The sequence below is a fragment of the Vombatus ursinus genome, unplaced genomic scaffold, assembly GCF_900497805.2.
Source record: "Vombatus ursinus unplaced genomic scaffold, bare-nosed wombat genome assembly UNPS02014158.1, whole genome shotgun sequence".
In the NCBI taxonomy this organism is placed as follows: Eukaryota; Metazoa; Chordata; class Mammalia; order Diprotodontia; family Vombatidae; genus Vombatus; species Vombatus ursinus.
Window position 1 is genome coordinate 2,837,090 of NW_020953936.1, and position 17,868 is coordinate 2,854,957.

At 38.7% G+C, this 17,868-nt stretch overlaps 1 protein-coding gene across 1 annotated transcript in view; it reads left to right on the forward strand.

The window, feature by feature from the left end:
* The window catches only part of FRMPD1 (FERM and PDZ domain containing 1), a 76,779-nt gene that overhangs the window by 51,910 nt on the left and 7,001 nt on the right, over positions 1–17,868 (forward strand). The window contains exons 9-15 of the mRNA XM_027859087.1: positions 887–1,012; positions 2,650–2,769; positions 4,923–5,059; positions 7,441–7,567; positions 11,291–11,386; positions 16,017–16,199; positions 17,051–17,195. Of these exons, the coding sequence (XP_027714888.1) occupies positions 887–1,012; positions 2,650–2,769; positions 4,923–5,059; positions 7,441–7,567; positions 11,291–11,386; positions 16,017–16,199; positions 17,051–17,195 (934 nt within the window). The remainder of the gene's footprint in view (positions 1–886; positions 1,013–2,649; positions 2,770–4,922; positions 5,060–7,440; positions 7,568–11,290; positions 11,387–16,016; positions 16,200–17,050; positions 17,196–17,868) is intronic.

A 17,868-nucleotide genomic window follows, 5' to 3' on the forward strand; every position in this document is an offset into this window, starting at 1 on the left:
TACATGAGGAGTTCCCAATCTTTTTCTTTTTTTTTAATTTAATTTATTTTGTTACATTTTAAGTTCCAAACTGTCTCCCCAACTCCCTCCCCACCCTGCCCTAGAGGAGGCCACCATTTGACATGGATATCGATATCTATATTTACATACATAAAACCATACTATGTATACTTCTATTTATCAGTTCTTTCTCAGGAGGAGAGTAGCATCTTCCTTCATAGCTCTTTTGTGGTTGATTTGAATATTTATAATATTCAGAATAACTTAATTGTTCACAGTTGTTCTTCATACAATATTGCTGTTACTACATATAACATTCTCTTGGTTCTGCTCATTTCATTCTTCATTATTTCATGCAGGTCTTTCCATGTTTTTCTGAAATCGAACTGCTCATCATTTCTTACATCACATTCCCACCTTTTTCTATCCCTGTATTCCTTGCTTTCAATAAGCCTCCTTGTACATACTTTTCACTGTGAAAAGAAATAAATCCAAGATTTTACCATGAATATGCATGTAAGAAATCAAATCAAATTAATTAATTTTCATAAAGAAAACTTTATTTAGTACATACATTTTTCCACTAATACTATTACTTTTTGGAATATTCCATTAGGATAATACAATTATTTACTAACTACTACACATACATCCTTGACAAGCCTCTCATGTGAGTCTTGGGGGCACATGTACCCCAATTTGGCTGCCTGTGCCCTAAGGACAGACAAGGAGAGCAAGTTGTTATCTTTGTCACCTTACCTGAATATATAGCCAAAAGTCAATCTCTTCTTCTGGCAAAAAGATATTTGATGTTCTCTGGCAAGGATGCTTTCAGAAATGCTATCATTGAAATATGTCTGTGGTTATTGTCTTCCTTGCTTACCAGGACATCATCCTCACTGTGAAGGAGAAATTATCTATCCGTAGCATTGACCATTTTGCTCTTGCCCTGGAGGAGCAGTATAATATCTCCAAGTTACACCTTCTGCATGAAGATGAATTTATTGAGCAGGTAAGTCAGTGCCTAATGCTTTGCTGAGTTAAACTCTTATGTCATCCCTAGTACATTATTTCTCTTAATAATGGGTGGGATATGAGTGAACTCTGCTTAGTCAGTAATGAATAGACTTGTATCTTCTCCATTTACCATTTTAAAAAATTATAAATTTGACATCTCCAAAAGTCTCATGATGGAAAATGCTATCCACATCCAGAGAAAGAACTATGGAGTTTGAATGCAGATTGAAGCACACGGTTTGCTCTTTTTTTTCTTCTGTTTTGTTTTGTTTCCTTTTTCTTGTGGTTCCACCCTATTGGTTCTAATTCTTCCTTACAACATCATTAATGTGAAAATATGTTTAATAGGAATGTGTATGTAGAGCCTATATCAGATTGTGCGCCATCTTGGGAAGGGAGGTGGGAAGGGAAGGGGAGAAAAATTTTAAACTCAAAAGCATACGGAAGTGATTGTTGAAAACTAAAAATAAATTAATAAAAATAGGTGAAGAAGAACCTGCCATAAAAAAATAAATAATTATAAATTTGACAATCATCAGAAAACACAAACATTTGAATACACAAAGATGAGGGGGAAAGAGTATTGTATATGAAAATATAATCTTCTATTATATGCATTTTGGAGTACATGAAAGCTTTAATGAAGCAGTAACAAAATTGCCCTATTTGTGTCCCCTTCTGAATTTTTAAAAAATATGTATTTTGGTAACTTTCAGGTTTTTTTTGTCTTTTATGTATTTTTTTGTGTATTATTTATGCATTCCTATGTATTTTATTTTATTCACTTAAAAACATTAATTCAAGAAGAGGTCTATAGGCTTCATTAGATTGTAAAAGAGGTCAGTGACATTAAAAAGTTAAGAACCCCTACATTAATAGATCATGTTTACATGTACTTGTTGATTTAAAACTATGTTTTCTTTTTCCTCTTTTGTTTCTCCTCTGACCTTTCTACTTCTTAAGTATTTTTTTCTTTATACTTCTGTCTTCTTCCTTTTCTCCCCTATCTTGGTCAAACCTTCTACATTTCTATCACTGTCCTATTTCTTATAATTGTTTCTTTTTCTTTCTTATAGTAGTTATTTTCAAAGACAGTACACCTCCTTTTTCCTGTCTATATATAAAGAACTTTAAAAATTGGTCAATGATAGGATTCTCTCCCACCTTCCCTCTACCACCATGTTTGGACTTTGTAAATCTGTGTTAGAGAAGGAATGGTGTGAGTCTGTGAAATTAGAAGAGGAAATATGAAGGAAAGAAGTTGATCATAATTCATGAAATAGTGACATTCTTAGTTATTTCCAAGATGAAGAATTATAAGAAAGTATTTTCCTATTTAGGAGAAAGAATATGTTCCCTAAGTCTAAAAGTATTTTTAATAACAGAAGAGTTCTAGTCCCAAACCCATTTATTTCCCTGTTTCTCTAACACTAAAGTTTTTTATTTCTTCTCTTCCTGTCAGGATTGGTACAAAAATTGAAATCAGAGGATCTTGATCCCTTTGATTGTACATTTACTTATGACTAGGGTCTACAATGGCTGTCTTTTACTGCCTTACCTTTTAAAATGCTATTTTTATAATCAGAAAGTTGAAGTTAAAATGACTAATTGTGTTTAACTTAAACATTGTAGGTGGTACAAAGAAAAGAGTCACATGACTATAGATGCCTTTTTAGACTATGTTTTGTCCCAAAGGATCCACTGGATCTCCTGAAAGAAGATCCAGTTGCCTTTGAATATCTCTATTTGCAGGTGAGTATGTATTGTGTCATGTACTGACAGATTTCCTTCTCAAAAGATGAAATAGATTGCACACCATCTTGGGGAGGGAGGTGAGGAGGGAGTGGGAGAAAAATTTAAAACTCAAAAGCTTATGGAAGTGATTGTTGATAAATCAAAATAAATTAATTTTAAAAATACATAAAATTGGCACTTTCAAAAGATGATATGTTTTTTTAAAAAGATGATATATTTGTTAGGATATCTTTCAATAGGAAAAAAACAGTTAAGCTTTAATAATGAAAAGCAACAGTTAACACTTTGTTGTGGCAAAAACAAAACAAAACACAACTGTTCTTACAAGGGAAAAAAACTTGATTGCTCCTTAGCTTTCCCTTTTCAGTGTCACACGGGGGATACCCTCTCATACTTGAGACGCCAGAAAAACTACTCCTAGTTCAAAGTGCTCTGTGGGTCAGCATCCATTCAAAACAATGGTTTGTGAGCACCCATGATTTATTTTTCTTTTACCAGGCAACCAAGAATAAATTGTTGTTCAGTTGTTTTAGTCATTGTTTGACTCTTCGCGACGCCATTTGGGATTTTCTTGGCAAAGATATTGGAGTAGTTTACCATTTTCTTCTCCAGCTCATTTTACATATAAAGAAACTGAGGCAAACAGGGTTAAGTGACTTGATAGTAAGTGTCTGAGGCCAGATTTCAACTCAGGAAGATGAGTTTTCCTATCTGCAGGCCCAGCACTCTATCCGCTGCACCACCTCGCTGCCCATAAGGACAAATAAACCAAAGCAAATAACATTTAATCAACCAGCATAGCAGCTAAAGCGATAAGAAAAGGTCTCCACATTTACAAATGTGGTGCATTCTCTTACCAGTTATCATACCACACATCGGTAGAAAACAAGCATATCTGGGGCAATTCTGATACTTTAGAATGGTTAACATTCTCTGGTGATTTCACTATATCCCTCTCTACTATTCTCCCTTGGATGTCTCTTCTGGATGAAACATCTGCAATATTTGCTGCCTTTCTACTCCCTGTAACATTATCTCTGTAGGTATCCCTGCTTGTCTGTGGTTGCCAAGATGCTGTCAACAATCATCAATTGGGATTCAGATAGATAGCCTTTTTAGGGCCAGCTGCTATACTCTGCCACTATCTATGTGGGGTGCAGTGACGATGAACCTCTCCCTGTCAGAAAGAGCAATAGCTCTTCTATTGCATAGCCAAAGGCTATCAGCTCTTCCAAGGTCACAGAGGCTACAAAAGCCAGAAGAATACCACTGGGTGAAACTGTCTTTTTTTTTTTTTTCCACCTGTGCTGATTCCAAGTCCTTATTGGCAGACTGACTTTTTATACTCCTGTTACACCTCTGATTGTGGTCTTGCATCTCTAAAACCTGTTGCAACATTATAAAACCTACAGAAGCTGTGTGGAGCTGGGGCAATGAAAGCTACCTTATTCTCCAGTTCCTTTTTGAAGAACATGCCCATAAAGTTAGAGTAAGGACAAAAGGCAAAGAAAAACATCTGGGTCACATTGCTTCATTTATTATGTGTATGTGTTAGCAGCAAAATCTCTGACTTTTATACTGTAATCTGGTATTCTGGCCAGCCCCCAAATCTCAGTGTTTCCCTATGTTACTAATGAAGTTTCTTTGATGAAAGGTCTGAGACTTAGAAAGGGAGTCTAATTGCTGATGATTCTGTATAAATGATGTGATTTAAAATCTTTTTAAAATCATTAGGGTTTTTTCCCACCAAAAAAAATTAAATATATTCTCTATCCCTTCATTTTACAGGCAAGGAAACTGAGGTCCACAGAAGCTTACTTAAGTTGCTATAGTTAATTAGTGAAAGAAGACAGTTCTTAGGCCTGAGCTCTCTTTCCATCCTAACCCACTGCTATAGGTCCAATTCAGTTAATGTGTTTGATATTGTTGAGGGAGATGCCTGGAAGTTATCCACATGTTATAAACTGAGAAACTCAGGAGGTCCTAGGATTATGCTGCCTCAAAATCTTAGAAACCCTTATCTAGCTTTTAATTCCAGTTTGCCATCCCTAATTTTGTATCCTGTTACCTTTCAAACCTATGAATGTGAAAACTCTTATCTAATGGACCACTGTTCTGTTTTCTCATTGGTTGAATATCATTGGATTTAGAGCTGTAGCGATGTGCTTCAGGAAAGGTTTGCGGTTGAAATGAAATGCAGCTCTGCATTACGACTAGCAGCATTACACATTCAAGAACGGATTTATGCCTGTGCCCAACCACAGAAGATCTCTTTGAAATACATAGAGTAAGTGGGATACCCAGATACTCTCTTCTCTTATGTACCAAAACACAGTCTAAATATCAGTTAGATCATTGTTAGGACCTATAACCCTAAAGTAACAAAAGTAGTCAACAATGTGTAATATTTGGTAATTAAATTTGATAATTAAAGCAGGGGTTCTTAACCCTGTTTGGTAGCATGGTGAAGCCTATGGATTCCGTCTTACAATAGTGTTTTTAAAAAACTGAGGAAATACCCAATTTCAGTTAGAGGTTAGAGAAAATAAAGATATAATAATTTTTTCCCCCATCCAAATTCATGGACCCATAACTTATTGGTTAAGAACTCCTCCTCTAAGGGACAAAGATTCCATAGTCTCCTTCCATTTCAGCCTCTAACCAACTTTAGTCATGGCACTACAATGTACTGTAGAAGAAGATAACGTCTTAATGATGATTCCTTAACAATAATTCTTTCAAGCTGTCCCACCAGAAGGTATTTTTATCCTTGGTCTTTGAACTCGTGGGTCTTCAATTTAGAAACTGATTCATTTCTTTAACTAGTGAAGAAAAGCGAGAATCTGTACAAGGGCTTCTTAGTGCTTCTGGGCCTGACCAACATGTAAGATCTTCATTAGATGTCCACTGAATTACCACGACCACATTAACTTTTTCAGCTGCCACATGATACAAACTCAAATTAAGCTTTCAGTCCACCAAGACCTCCAGATCTTTTCAAACCATGTCTCCTCATCTGTACTTCTAAGGTGTAAAGACTTCACATTTATCTCTATTATCTTTGTTTTGGTCCAATGTGCCAGCCTACCTTGGTAGGCTTTTTGTTAAGATATTTTCCCTTTGCAGAGACTGAATTCTAATGGGGAAGATAAGAATGTCAGTCAGTAAACAAGCATTTATTAAACACTTACTCACTAAACACTGGGGATTCAAAGAAAAGAAGAAGCCTAGTCCCTGCCCTCAAGGAGTTTATGTTCTTATGGAAGAGACTGTGCACAAACAATACGTACAAGGTATATACAGAGAAGAGAAGTCCTAGGAAGCCTTCATGCAGAAGGTGGGATTTAAGCTGAGTCTTGAAGGAAGCCGTGCAAGTCCAGAAGCAAAGGTGAGGGGGAAGAGCCTTCTAAGCAAGGGGTACTGCTAGCAAAAAAGCAAGTACATACTAACTGCTATAGAGGTCAACATGGCCCATTTCTTGAGGGGTATGTCCAAGAATACTTAGGAGTTCATAAGAAGAAAAGATCATTTTTGATTAGGGGGATCAGTAATAGTAATATTTGTGATGATCCTTGAAGGTATGATTTTGGAAAATATAGATCCTCTTCTCCATTAAACTATGAGCTCTTTGAGAGCAGGTTCTGTCTTTATGCCTTCCTTTTGTATCTCAAGAGCATAGCACAATGCCAGACACATATTGTTGTTGTTCAGCCATTGTAGTCATGTCCAACTCTTTGTGACCCCATTTGGGTTTTTCTTGGCAAAGATGCTGGAGTGGTTTGCCATTTCCTTCTCCAGCTCATTTTACAGATGAGGAAACTGAGGCAAACAGGATGATGTGACTTGCCTAGGGTCACACAACCTAGTAAGTGTCTGAAGCCAGATTTGAACTCGGGGAGAGGAGTCTTCCTGACTTTAGGCCTGGCAGTCTATCCACTGTGCCAAAAAGCTGCCCTGCCACGTACATAGTAGGCACTTAATAAATATTGACTTGTCAGTGCAATCGAATGCTGTGTGGCCCAGGTGGAAGGGATTGGAGAAAACGCCCCAAAAAGTACAGTGTGTGCCTCATAGCTCCACTTCTGCTCTTATTTCCAGCCATATTCCCTTTGGGTCAGAAGCTCTAAAGTTCATCCTTATGGGATAACACACGGTAGCGAACGCATTAACTTGGGAGGCGTGGGAAACAGGGAGTGGTCCCCAGACCGTCAGATATACACATGTTGGCCCCACACATGTGGCCTCATTAATAAACAATGAGACAGGCTATTATTCCCTTTAAAGAGATGGATGACAACCTTGGCCTGGAGGGTAAGCCCTAGATTTGAAGGTACATTGATAGCTGTAGTAAGAGTTATCTTCTGTTTCTCAACTTGGTGCCCTGGACACTCACCCATTCTGTCCTTATTAGGTTTGTATTATCTCTACCCACTGGATGTATCAAATAACATAGAGTAAATGGACTAGCCAACAGAAAATAGCACTGGCTGCTTAATTCCTGAACAGTTGTTGATAATTGCTGTGGAGGTTGGTTTAAATGGGCCCTCCACTAGCAAAATGGTCTCGTAATTATAGGCTTGTGGGAACAATAAGTAGAGGATGAAATATAATTACAATCTTCATCAGAGTAAAGTGCACTTTAAAATCATCATCTTTGTCTCTTGACAGGAAAGACTGGGGAATAGAGAATTTTATATCTCCAACTTTGCTCCGGAACATGCGAGGCAAAGATATAAAAAAAGCCATTAGCTTCCATATGAAGAGGAATCAGAGCTTACTGGAGCCCAGGCAAAAGGTACAGTTTATTGTTGATAAATCTGTGATTGAGACCTAGGTAAGCGTGGTAGGGTTGTTGTGTTTGGTTTTGTTTTGAATTAAATTTTTCTCAGACTTCACTTAAAACCTAGCAGATTTGTTGTAGCACATAGAGTGAACTTGGGATGGGGAAACCTGATTTGAACCCTATCCCTGACACAAGCTGGCTGCTCATGGTCACCTACAGATGGTGCAGTGACTAGAGTGATAGTTGGAGTCAGGAGGATCTGAATTCAAATCCTGCCTCAGACATCGTGTGTATGTGACCTTAGGAATGTCAACCTCTAGCCTCAGTTTCCTCATCTGCAAAACAGGAAAATAATAACATCTACTTTACAGGGTTGTTTTGAGGATCAAATAAAAAATATATATAAAGAGCTTCACAAACCTTAAAGTACTATATAAATGCTGTTATTGTTGTTTTTATTATACAATTACGATTAGACTCACTTTTTAATAGCCCAGAACTCTAGGTTTTAGACGCACTGCCTTTGCATGGACTTCCAGTTCAGACATTGTCTGATGTACCCTTCTGAGAACCCTTGAATGTCCTTTGTGTGAAGTAAAGCCCTTGGGCACGTCTGAGAATTGAACTGGGAATATGTTAAATCCTTCAGGCCTTTCTAGTTCTCAGAACAGCGAAATCCTCAGAGTCCTTGGGGTTGTGTTTATATTGTGCAAGCTGAGACAAATGGCCCCTGGGATTACTATTCCTGTTATAGGCCACACTAGTCTGAAATTTCTTGGGGTTGCTAGAATGTCATTCTATCCTATTAAAATATTAGTGAACGAGCTTAATCACATGCCTACGTTCCAGGAAGTATCAAATTTGAGATGGATAAAAGCAGGAAGAGGAGTGGAATGAAGGCCATTGCCCCAGCCAAATTGTTTTCCTTTGTTGGTGACTTTCTGCTTGTTTCTCTCTATTCTGTTCCTCCCAGTACTTTCTCAGAGGCTAGATAATTGAAAGAAGGTGTGGTGGGGAATGGCAAAAGTGTTAGTGCTGAAATATACCCCTGTGGTGGTTCATGGTGCATCCTCTCTGGAATGTCTTCTCTAGCTTAAGATTACAATTTCACCTCCCATATGCATATTTAGAAAGGGAGACTCTCAAAATATGGTTTTCCCTCCTTTTAGTGATTCTCCTGAAGTATATTGTCTTTTGGGTTCCAGCAGATAAGTTCCACTCCTTTGTACCAGTGGCTGGTGGGATACCCTGGTTGGATATTTCCTGCCCTTAGCAAGTGCCCCCCAGGTTGAGGGCAAATAAGTCCTAGGAATGGGCAAACCCTAGTTTGTGTCCTCCAGAGAAATTACAAACAACAAAAACAGAAATAAACTGTGTTCAGAAAGATAGGAAATTTCATGGGATCATAGAAATCTACAGCCGGGAAGAGACTTTCGGTTTCCCAGAACTGGGGCTGGCCACGGTCGATATGCTAAAAACCCACTGTCAGCATTCTAAGGGAAACCCTTGTGCGTGCACAACTAAGCAAGCCTAGCTTCTGAGTACCTAGCGTGTATTCCATTTACACAAATCAGTCACAGTGAAGCCATTAACTCTTAAATATGAAACATTTACTAAAGGGAAAAGCAAAAGCAAGGATAATCAAAGCACAGTCTGTTCCTAAATCTTGGCCCACTCTTTCACCATGCATACAATGTTCATGGAGGGAGAATAGATACAACCTTGCAGAAACCTAGCAATGACGTACATGTGGTTAGGGAAACTCACAACTCTGCCACGCCTGGATATCTGTGGTTTCTTTAGGAAAGGTCTGTATCAGGCATCACTTGCTGAACAAGACTGCTGTAATGGATATAGATAAAGAATTAGACAATGAATTTAGATAAAATGCCTACCCTGAGTGTTCATAGCAGCAACTGAGCAAACATTTTGTTGTTTAGTCATTTTCAGTTGTGTCCAACTCTTCATGGCCCCTTTTGGATTGTCTTGGCAAAGATAATGGAGTGGTTTACCATTTCCTTCTCCAGCTCATTTAACAGATGAGGAAACTGAGGCAAACAGGGTTAAGTGACTTGCCCAGGGGCACACAGCTAATATCTGAGGCAAGATTTGAACTCAGCAAGATGAGTTTTCCTAACTTCAGGCCAGACACTCTCTATCCACTGCACGACCTAGCTGCCCCTGATCAAACAGAGCCCTCTTTGAAGAAAAGAAATCACAGGACTTTATTCTTAAGTAGGGTTAGGGAGAGAAAGACATTTCAGAAGTTGTAACCAGTTACTGATGCTAGGCTTGGAAGAGCGGGCAGCAGAATCCTGGGTCAGGAGAAGGCAGGAGGCAGGCATAAGATCCTGTGATGTGGTCATTCAGGCGGATGCGCTTCTCAATCAGTGTACTTGTTTCTGTTAGCCATCTGGGCTGTAAAGACAAAACCGCCACAGTCCCATAACCTTACAGTGCCCTGAGTCAGTGGTATCAAATTCAAATACAAACTGACACCTGTGGGCAGCATATTGACCTAGAAAACCATAAATGAACATCATCCATGTTTTTGTTACATATTCCCCATTTTCATTTTAATCAGGTTCAGGCTGTTCCTTGGAGTGTTATAGCTGCATTTGGGCCAGCTTGAGTCTGACACCTCTGCCCTAGGCAACTCTCTAAAACTATAAGGGGGTGTAGTTACTGAAAAACAAAAGCCATAGCAGGATGGGAAGTACATTTGTTAGCTGATTCTGTCCTTTTTTTTGTGTACCCTACAGAACTGTGTGGGGGGAAGAGTATATGTGTAGCTAGGTGGCCCAGGAAGGCTCATCTTCCTGAGCTCAAATCTGGCCTTAGACACTTACTGGCTGTGTGACCCTGCGCAAGTCACTTCATCCTGTTTGCCTCAGTTTCCTCATCTGTAAAATGAGCTGGAGAAGGAAATGACAAACCACTCCAGTGTCTTCCCTAAGAATACCCCAAATGGGGTCAACAACTAAAATGATTGAACAACAACACATATATAATTGCATACACTTAAAACTGCTTCTCACACATAGGACAGCTTTGAATTTGTGATATACTTTTTTTTTAAAGCCAAGCTGTACATGATAAAGATTCATGCTTTCATACATAATCTTTTTTGTATTATGATTTGGATAAGGGAATTTTTTATTAAGTTAGGTTAAAAACAAATCTTTTCTGAAGCAAAAGATTTTTGCTTTTTCGTTTTTAAAAGCAGAAATGCTCTATACGGCATGCAGTAAAACATACTGCATGTTTTCAAAATTCCACCTTCCATAGGAAGCTTTCCCCAACCTCTCTTAATTCCTCAGTTAATCATCTCCTATTTATTCTGCATATAACTTGTTTTGTATATATTTGTTAGCAAATTTTCCCCATTAGATGGTAAGCGCCATGAGGGCAGGGACTGTCTTCCTTCTTTTTTGTATCCCCAGTGCTTAGCACAGTGGCTGGCACATAGTAAATGTTAAACAAATGTTTATTGATTGATTTTTTAAAAATAAATACATTGTACATTTTCATTGTGGTTGTGCAGAGTATTTAGCTATAGGCTTCTTATTCATCATAATTTTCTAGTTTCCCCTTGCATGTCTGAGCAGTAAGCTTATTTTTGTGCTTTTTCTCATTTATTCAGTTCTGTTGTAAATTTTTCAAGGCATTTTCAGATCTAGTTTGGGTTGAGGCGATTTGCTCTTTTTAAAACCTTTGTCTCTTTTATTATTCAAGCAACTCATATCTGCTGCACAACTGCGTCTGAACTATCTACAAATCCTTGGAGAACTGAAAACATATGGTGGGAAAATCTTTAATGCCACGTTAATGGTATGTATCAGTTGGAAGTCACAATTTATTTTTGGCCTAGGTAATTTCATGTAATTTGTGTAAATAATTATATCTTAGGCCAGATAATGCAGTGGGATTAAGCATTCAACAGAAGACAGAAATGGAGAAGTTGATCTGAGTTATCAAACAATTGTACTTTGTTCTGTTAATGAAAATGGACATATTTTAAAGTTCATTGGATCCTAGGTTTAGGGTTGGAAAGGGATTCAGATGTCACTGAGTCCAACCTCATTTTTTTACAGCTAAGAAAAGTGAGGCCCAGGAAAGTGATATGATTGTCTTACAGTCACACAAGTTTATGAACTCCCTGGTCTTCTGACTCCACTGTTCCCATTGTACTATGCTGCCCAGTCTTTTCTATTACAAATGCTGCAGGAAAAAAGAGGAAAAGCTCATTTATTTAGTGCATTTTTCCATCCATGTATAGTTATTTAGCCTTTATCATTTGTTTCTTCTTCAAGCTTACCCCCTTTCTTCTTCCAGATTTTTTAGAGGTAGCTAGGTAGCACAATGGATAGAGTGCTGGGTCTGGAGTAAGGAAGACCCAAGTTGATATCTGGCCTCAGATGCTTACTAGCTATGTGACTCTAAACAAGTCATTTAACTTCTCTCTGCCTCAGTTTTTGCAACTGTGAAATGGAGATAACAATAGCACCTCCCTCCCAGTGTTATTTGGGCAGTTCCGTGGTACAGTGAGTAGAGCACCAGGGTTATTGTGAGGATCAGATGAGATAGTATTTGGGGTTTTTTATTTATTTTTAATGTGAAAACTTATTGAAGACATGAGAGTACTCTCATAGAAGTAAAAGTGCTATTTCATATAAAATAAGTAATATTTTAAAAGTTAATGAAGTCTTGTAGTTTTTTTAAATAGGTAACATCACTTTACATATTCAAAAGCCACAAAATTGAACCTTATTGAATACATCTAAGTAGTAATGTAGACACTATTTTTTTATTCAATTTTATTTTATTTTCAGTTACAAATTCCCTCCCCTCACCCATTGAGAAGAAAAGAGATATAAAATCCATCACAAATATGAAATCATGCACAACAAAGTTACACTTTAGCCATATTCCAGAAAAGGAAATGAGATAATATTTGTTAAAAAAAAAAAAAAAGCCCTTAGCACAGTGCCTGGTAGATAGTAGGTTCTTAATAAAGGCATATTGCCTTTCTGTAGTGTTCCTTCAGGTTTATGTTTCCATACAGGCAGAAGATCAGCCCAGCCACTCCAGGGCAAGTGTTCTTTCCAGTTCCCTGGGGGTGTAACCTCTTCCCTGAGGTAGAGAATGTTTGATGACCAAAATGAAGAGAACCTTTTGTATGATTTCTGTGCCCAGCTCTGCCCAGTCTGCTCCTGGGGAATCAACAACACAATTATATCATCATTATAGACAGTAATGGTTTACATGATCACAGCAGCACCAGCAAAACATATGTTTGTTTTTCCTCTTTTACTCTGTTCTTGAAAGCAAAAACAAAGGTAAAATGGCCGGAATTACCCTGTAACTTCATTTGTTTGTGAGAACACTGCATAGAAACATTTTGGATAACGTATGTGATTTTTACACCGTGTGAAAACAGAGTCATAGAATGTTAGGGTTCAGAGAGCCCTTAGAGATTATATATTTTAAGGACTTGCTATTTGCTGGGGGTCTTGAGATTGCTGTGTTTTTGGGGTTTTTTTTTAAAGCCACCTCGGGAGAAATAGTCTGTCTTTGGTGACAGACACACATCAATTTCGGTATGGTTTAGAGTTTTACAAAATATTTTTTGGTATTGTTCTGGGCTTTTTACTCACATGAGGAAGCTACTTCTCTTCCATTTACTTTCCAGAAAGCAAGTATATCCAAGCTTACAGTGAATAAGGAATTAGAGGCTACTTTTCAAACCAAATGTTTCCATGTTTGAAGGGACTCAACTTTCCTCATCTGTGAAATGAGGTTGCTGGACAAAGAGCAAAGACTGTTAACCTTTTTGTGTAATGGACTCCCTTGGCAATCTGGTGAAACATAGGGACTCCTTAGCAGAATAATCTTTCTTAAAAGTATAAAATAAAATATATAGGATTACAAAGGAAACCAATTATATTGAAACAATTATAAAATTTTTTTTTTTTTAAAGTTCACAGAGGGGCAGGTAGATGGTGTTGTGAATAGAGCAACAGCCTGAAGTCAGCAGTACCTGAGTTCAAATCCAGGCTCAGACACTAACTAGCTGTGTGACCTTGGGCAAGTCACTTAATCTCAGTTGCCCCCCACACACACACACACAGATCCCAGGCCCTGGACTAGATAATCTCAAAAGGTCCCTTCCCACCTTAACATTCTATGTCTATAATTCATTAATTAATTAATCTTTCATGATTTCCAGTTAGTAATGAGCCAGTTAGTCAACAGCCAGAGTCAGGAAGTTCACAGGTTCTACTCCTGTCTTTGACACCTCCTGGTTATCTGAGCTTGAGCAAATGATTTAGCTTCTCAGCATTCCCAGGCAACTCCTTATGATAATAAAATTACTAAGCAGGTAGTAATCTTCACCGGTAGAGGGAGTTTTCTCACCAGGAGTTCCCTCCGCCAGATCTGTTTCCCTATGACCCCTCAGCATTGTCACCTGTCCCTCCTCTTCCCCCCCCACCAAAAGAAAATAATCAGGCAAGTTGTGCATAGTCTGTAAAATATTTTATTATGTGTGTGTATTTTAATCTAGAGTCAAAGCCAGATGACAAGTATACAGAGTAAAATTTCATTATAGCTTGGTTAGTTGTAGGGATATGAACCCCAGGGCATGACGTGGTGTGGTTTGTTTGGTTGTTTAAGTTGTGAGTTGCTGGCTAAGCTACAAATTACTGAAAACATCACATGAAAACAGTTTAATGCTGTAATCAAATAAAACACACAACAGTTTATCTAATACATTTAATGCTGTGCATAATCATTTTTCTCTGCCACAGTAATTGGACATAAATTGGAAGCTGTTCATATAAATAACTTCAATTAGCATTACTTTTAAACTGATAAACCAAGCATTTCTGGGGTCACTTGTGTAGAAGTGATTCTGTGGAGCAGGAGGATGTTCTGAAGGGCTTCCCGAATCCAGAACATCGTAGCCAGCCCTTCCTGATTCTCCATCTAATTAAAGCACGAGCATGGAACAGGGAAGGAGAATTAGTGACTCCTTTGCTGTGCTAGAAGAAGGATCTAAAGAAGTAACTAGGCTCCACTTTCCCTACCAACTTCCTGTGGGGGTTAGTTTAATCAGGTTGCCTTCTTCATATCTCAGGGAGATAGAAGGAGAGAAAGGAATTTTTGATGGTGTGGCAGAGAAGGAACACAAAGCCACTCTGGAGGAAGGGAACCCTGACTAGGGGATTGGGGATTAGCTTGAGGGGGAAGGATGGAGGAGTGAAGTGACGTCAGGCAGTGGAAGAGTAATAGGAGTACAGAAGGACAGTCATCAAAACACATGTTTCACCTGCTTCTGGTCCCTGACCTCTCCCTTCTTCCCATCAGCTCCCAGTTCCCCAATCTCTTGGAGTGTCAAGGCAAAAGCTGAGGGGGGAGGGGTTGGAAAGGAAAAGAGAACCCCAGCTAACAGATTCTGTACTGATTCAGAGTGCAGCTAGATGGTGCAGTGGAGTCAAGCAGACCTGAGTTAGATGTTGACCTCAGACACTAGCTGTGTGACCCCGGGCAAGTCACTTAACCTCTGTTTGCCTCAGTTTCCTCCTCTGTAAAATGAGGATAACCCACCTCCCAGGGTTGTCAGGATCAAATGAGATAATTGTAAAGCACTTAGCACAGTGTCTGTCATATAGTAGGTGCTATATACATGTGAGGTATTATTATTATTATTATTATCATAGAAACCTTTGCCAGTCTCATACTAGCTATGAAGTAAGTATGTATAGGGGTATTTTATGTCCTGTTCTCTCAGCAAGAGCCGATGTTTCTGCATCTCGCCTTTACTTCTACTCCTTTTAATTGTTGTTGTCTAGGTCTCTATAATTAGGAGAAGCTAGCCTGGAGTCAGTAAGACTCATCTTCCTGAGTTCAAATCTGGCCCCAAACACTTACTAGCTGTGTGACCCTGGGCAAATTGCTTAACCCCTTTTGCCTTGGTTTCCTCATCTGTAAGATGAGTTGGAGAAGGAAATAGCAAACCACTCCAGTATCTTTGCCAAGAAAACCCTAAATGGGGACACAGAGTTAGACACAACTGAACAACAATAACAAAAAGGTGTCTACACTGGACTCACTAAGGATCCCTTATTTGCTATGAAAGGTGCCATGGAAACATGACTAGCCAGGTGATCGTGGATATCTTTTAATGGCAAGAAGCACAAGCATCACCTTATTCCTACAATATTCTATTCCTACAATAGCCAGTCCCTGCCCTCAGGGTTAACTGAAATCAAGCAGTCTTCTTATTAATAGTAACCATATAATGTTCCCATTAGCAAAAAATGCTATGAAATAGCTCAAGTGACATGAAGAATGTTTTATTAAAAGTAAATTACCTTCCTTCCTCTCTTGACCTGAATATGATGTGTTATCTCATGGACATAGGAGAAAGTTGATTCCTCATTCTCCTATTCTCTTATAGTTACAGGATAGAGAATCATACATCGCCCTTCTAGTTGGAGCCAAGTATGGAATCAGCCAGATTATTAACAGTAAACTCAACATTATGTCAACACTGGCAGAGTTTGCAAATATTAGCCGAATAGAGCTGATGGAAGAGTCGGAAAAAGTGAGCATGGTCAAAATTTATCTTCAGGATGTCAAGGTAATTAAGGTTAGCAACTCTGTGTATCAAAGTTCCAAAACTTGTCCCCATAAATTTTATGTGGAGAAGAGATGGCTTTAAGATTAAAAAGTACTTTGTACAAAAATAAAATAAAAGATGAAGCATCTGTGTCCAGGAAAATGTATCACATTGTCCACTAGTTACAATGCTAACTGTGCCTATCGCAACAAAGTCTACCAACCCCTGGGAAGGTTCAGAAATGTTTCCATTGCCAGAAACAAAAACATTACAGCGGGAAAATAAACGGTTGGGGAAATTGCCGTATGACTGTAAAGACTACATTGAGGACCAGGAGATTATGTCATATATACATGGAGTCAGATCAGTTGCTCAAGAGGCTAGATTGGGGATATTATAGGAACTAAAATTAGAAGATTAACTTGGAATGCTATCTTGTCGCTATTTCAGAAATCCTAAATCTAGCTTGGCACATAGTAGGTGGTATGTGAATGCTTATACCTTCCTTTCTCCCTCTTCTCACTACACTGTCTTTTCTGAGTCAGCAGTTCAATGGAAATGGTGCTCCCTAGAAGTTAGGGAGCGTTAGGGTTAGTGGTTATGTTGGAAAGGGGCCATTACTTTGAAGTATTTGTGTTAAAGAAGAGGACTTACCCTGAGGGAGGCAAAAGGGAAAAACCTTCCCATTTTCTTTCCCTTGCCCTGCCATCTCTACCACAAGTACCCTTATATGTTCATCCATTTCATTACCAATATGACAGTGGATGATGTAATGTATTGGCCTTGCCAGTCTCTGGGTCATGTGTAGGCATCATCATCTTCTGAAAATTCTTGTCCTCATATAAATATTAGATCTTGTTTTACCTTTGAAGCTTCTCACTCTGTTGCTGGAATCTAATAGTGCTAAAGACCTTGCCTGCCTCATTGCTGGCTACTACAGACTGTTTGTTGACTCAACTGCCTCCATATTCCTCTGGGGTAGAAATAAACAAGTTCATCGGATTTCTGCTGAAGAAGGTAAGACTCTGGGACACTCGGAAGGATCACAACAACAGGCTTGTTTTTCTGGCCTCAGAGAGAATTATGATTCAAAATAAGATGCTGAATTCCTCCTAGGGGGCACCGTTGTATTCTAGGAGTTCAAAATATGCCCCCTATAAAGGGTGAATATCTCCTGTTTAGGGATAAATTAGGGAAGACAAGGTTTTCCTTTCAACCAAACAACCAACAAGCATTTATTGAGTGCCTACTATGTGCTAGGCACTGTTATAAGTACTGGTGATAAAGAGAAAAGCAAAACAGCTCCTACCTTTAAGGATCTCATCTACATAGATAGGCATATATAAAACAGTTGCAAGATGATCTTGGTGGGGTAGGGAAGGCACTAGCATCTATGGGAATCAGGAAAGGCCTCATGCAGAAAGGTTGCTTGAGTTACATCTTCAAAGTAGGCAGGAGCTCCAAAAGACAGGTGAGGGAAGAGTGTATTCCAGGCAGGGCAGCTTGGTGGCACAGTGGATAGAGCACTGGGCCTAGAGTCAGGAAGACCCAAATTCAAATCTGATCTCAGATACTTGCCTCATCTATAGAATGAGCTGGAGAAGGAAATAGCAAACCACTCCAGCATTTTTGCCAAGAAAACTACTAATGAGGTCATAAAAAGTTAGACATGACTGAAACAACTGAATTA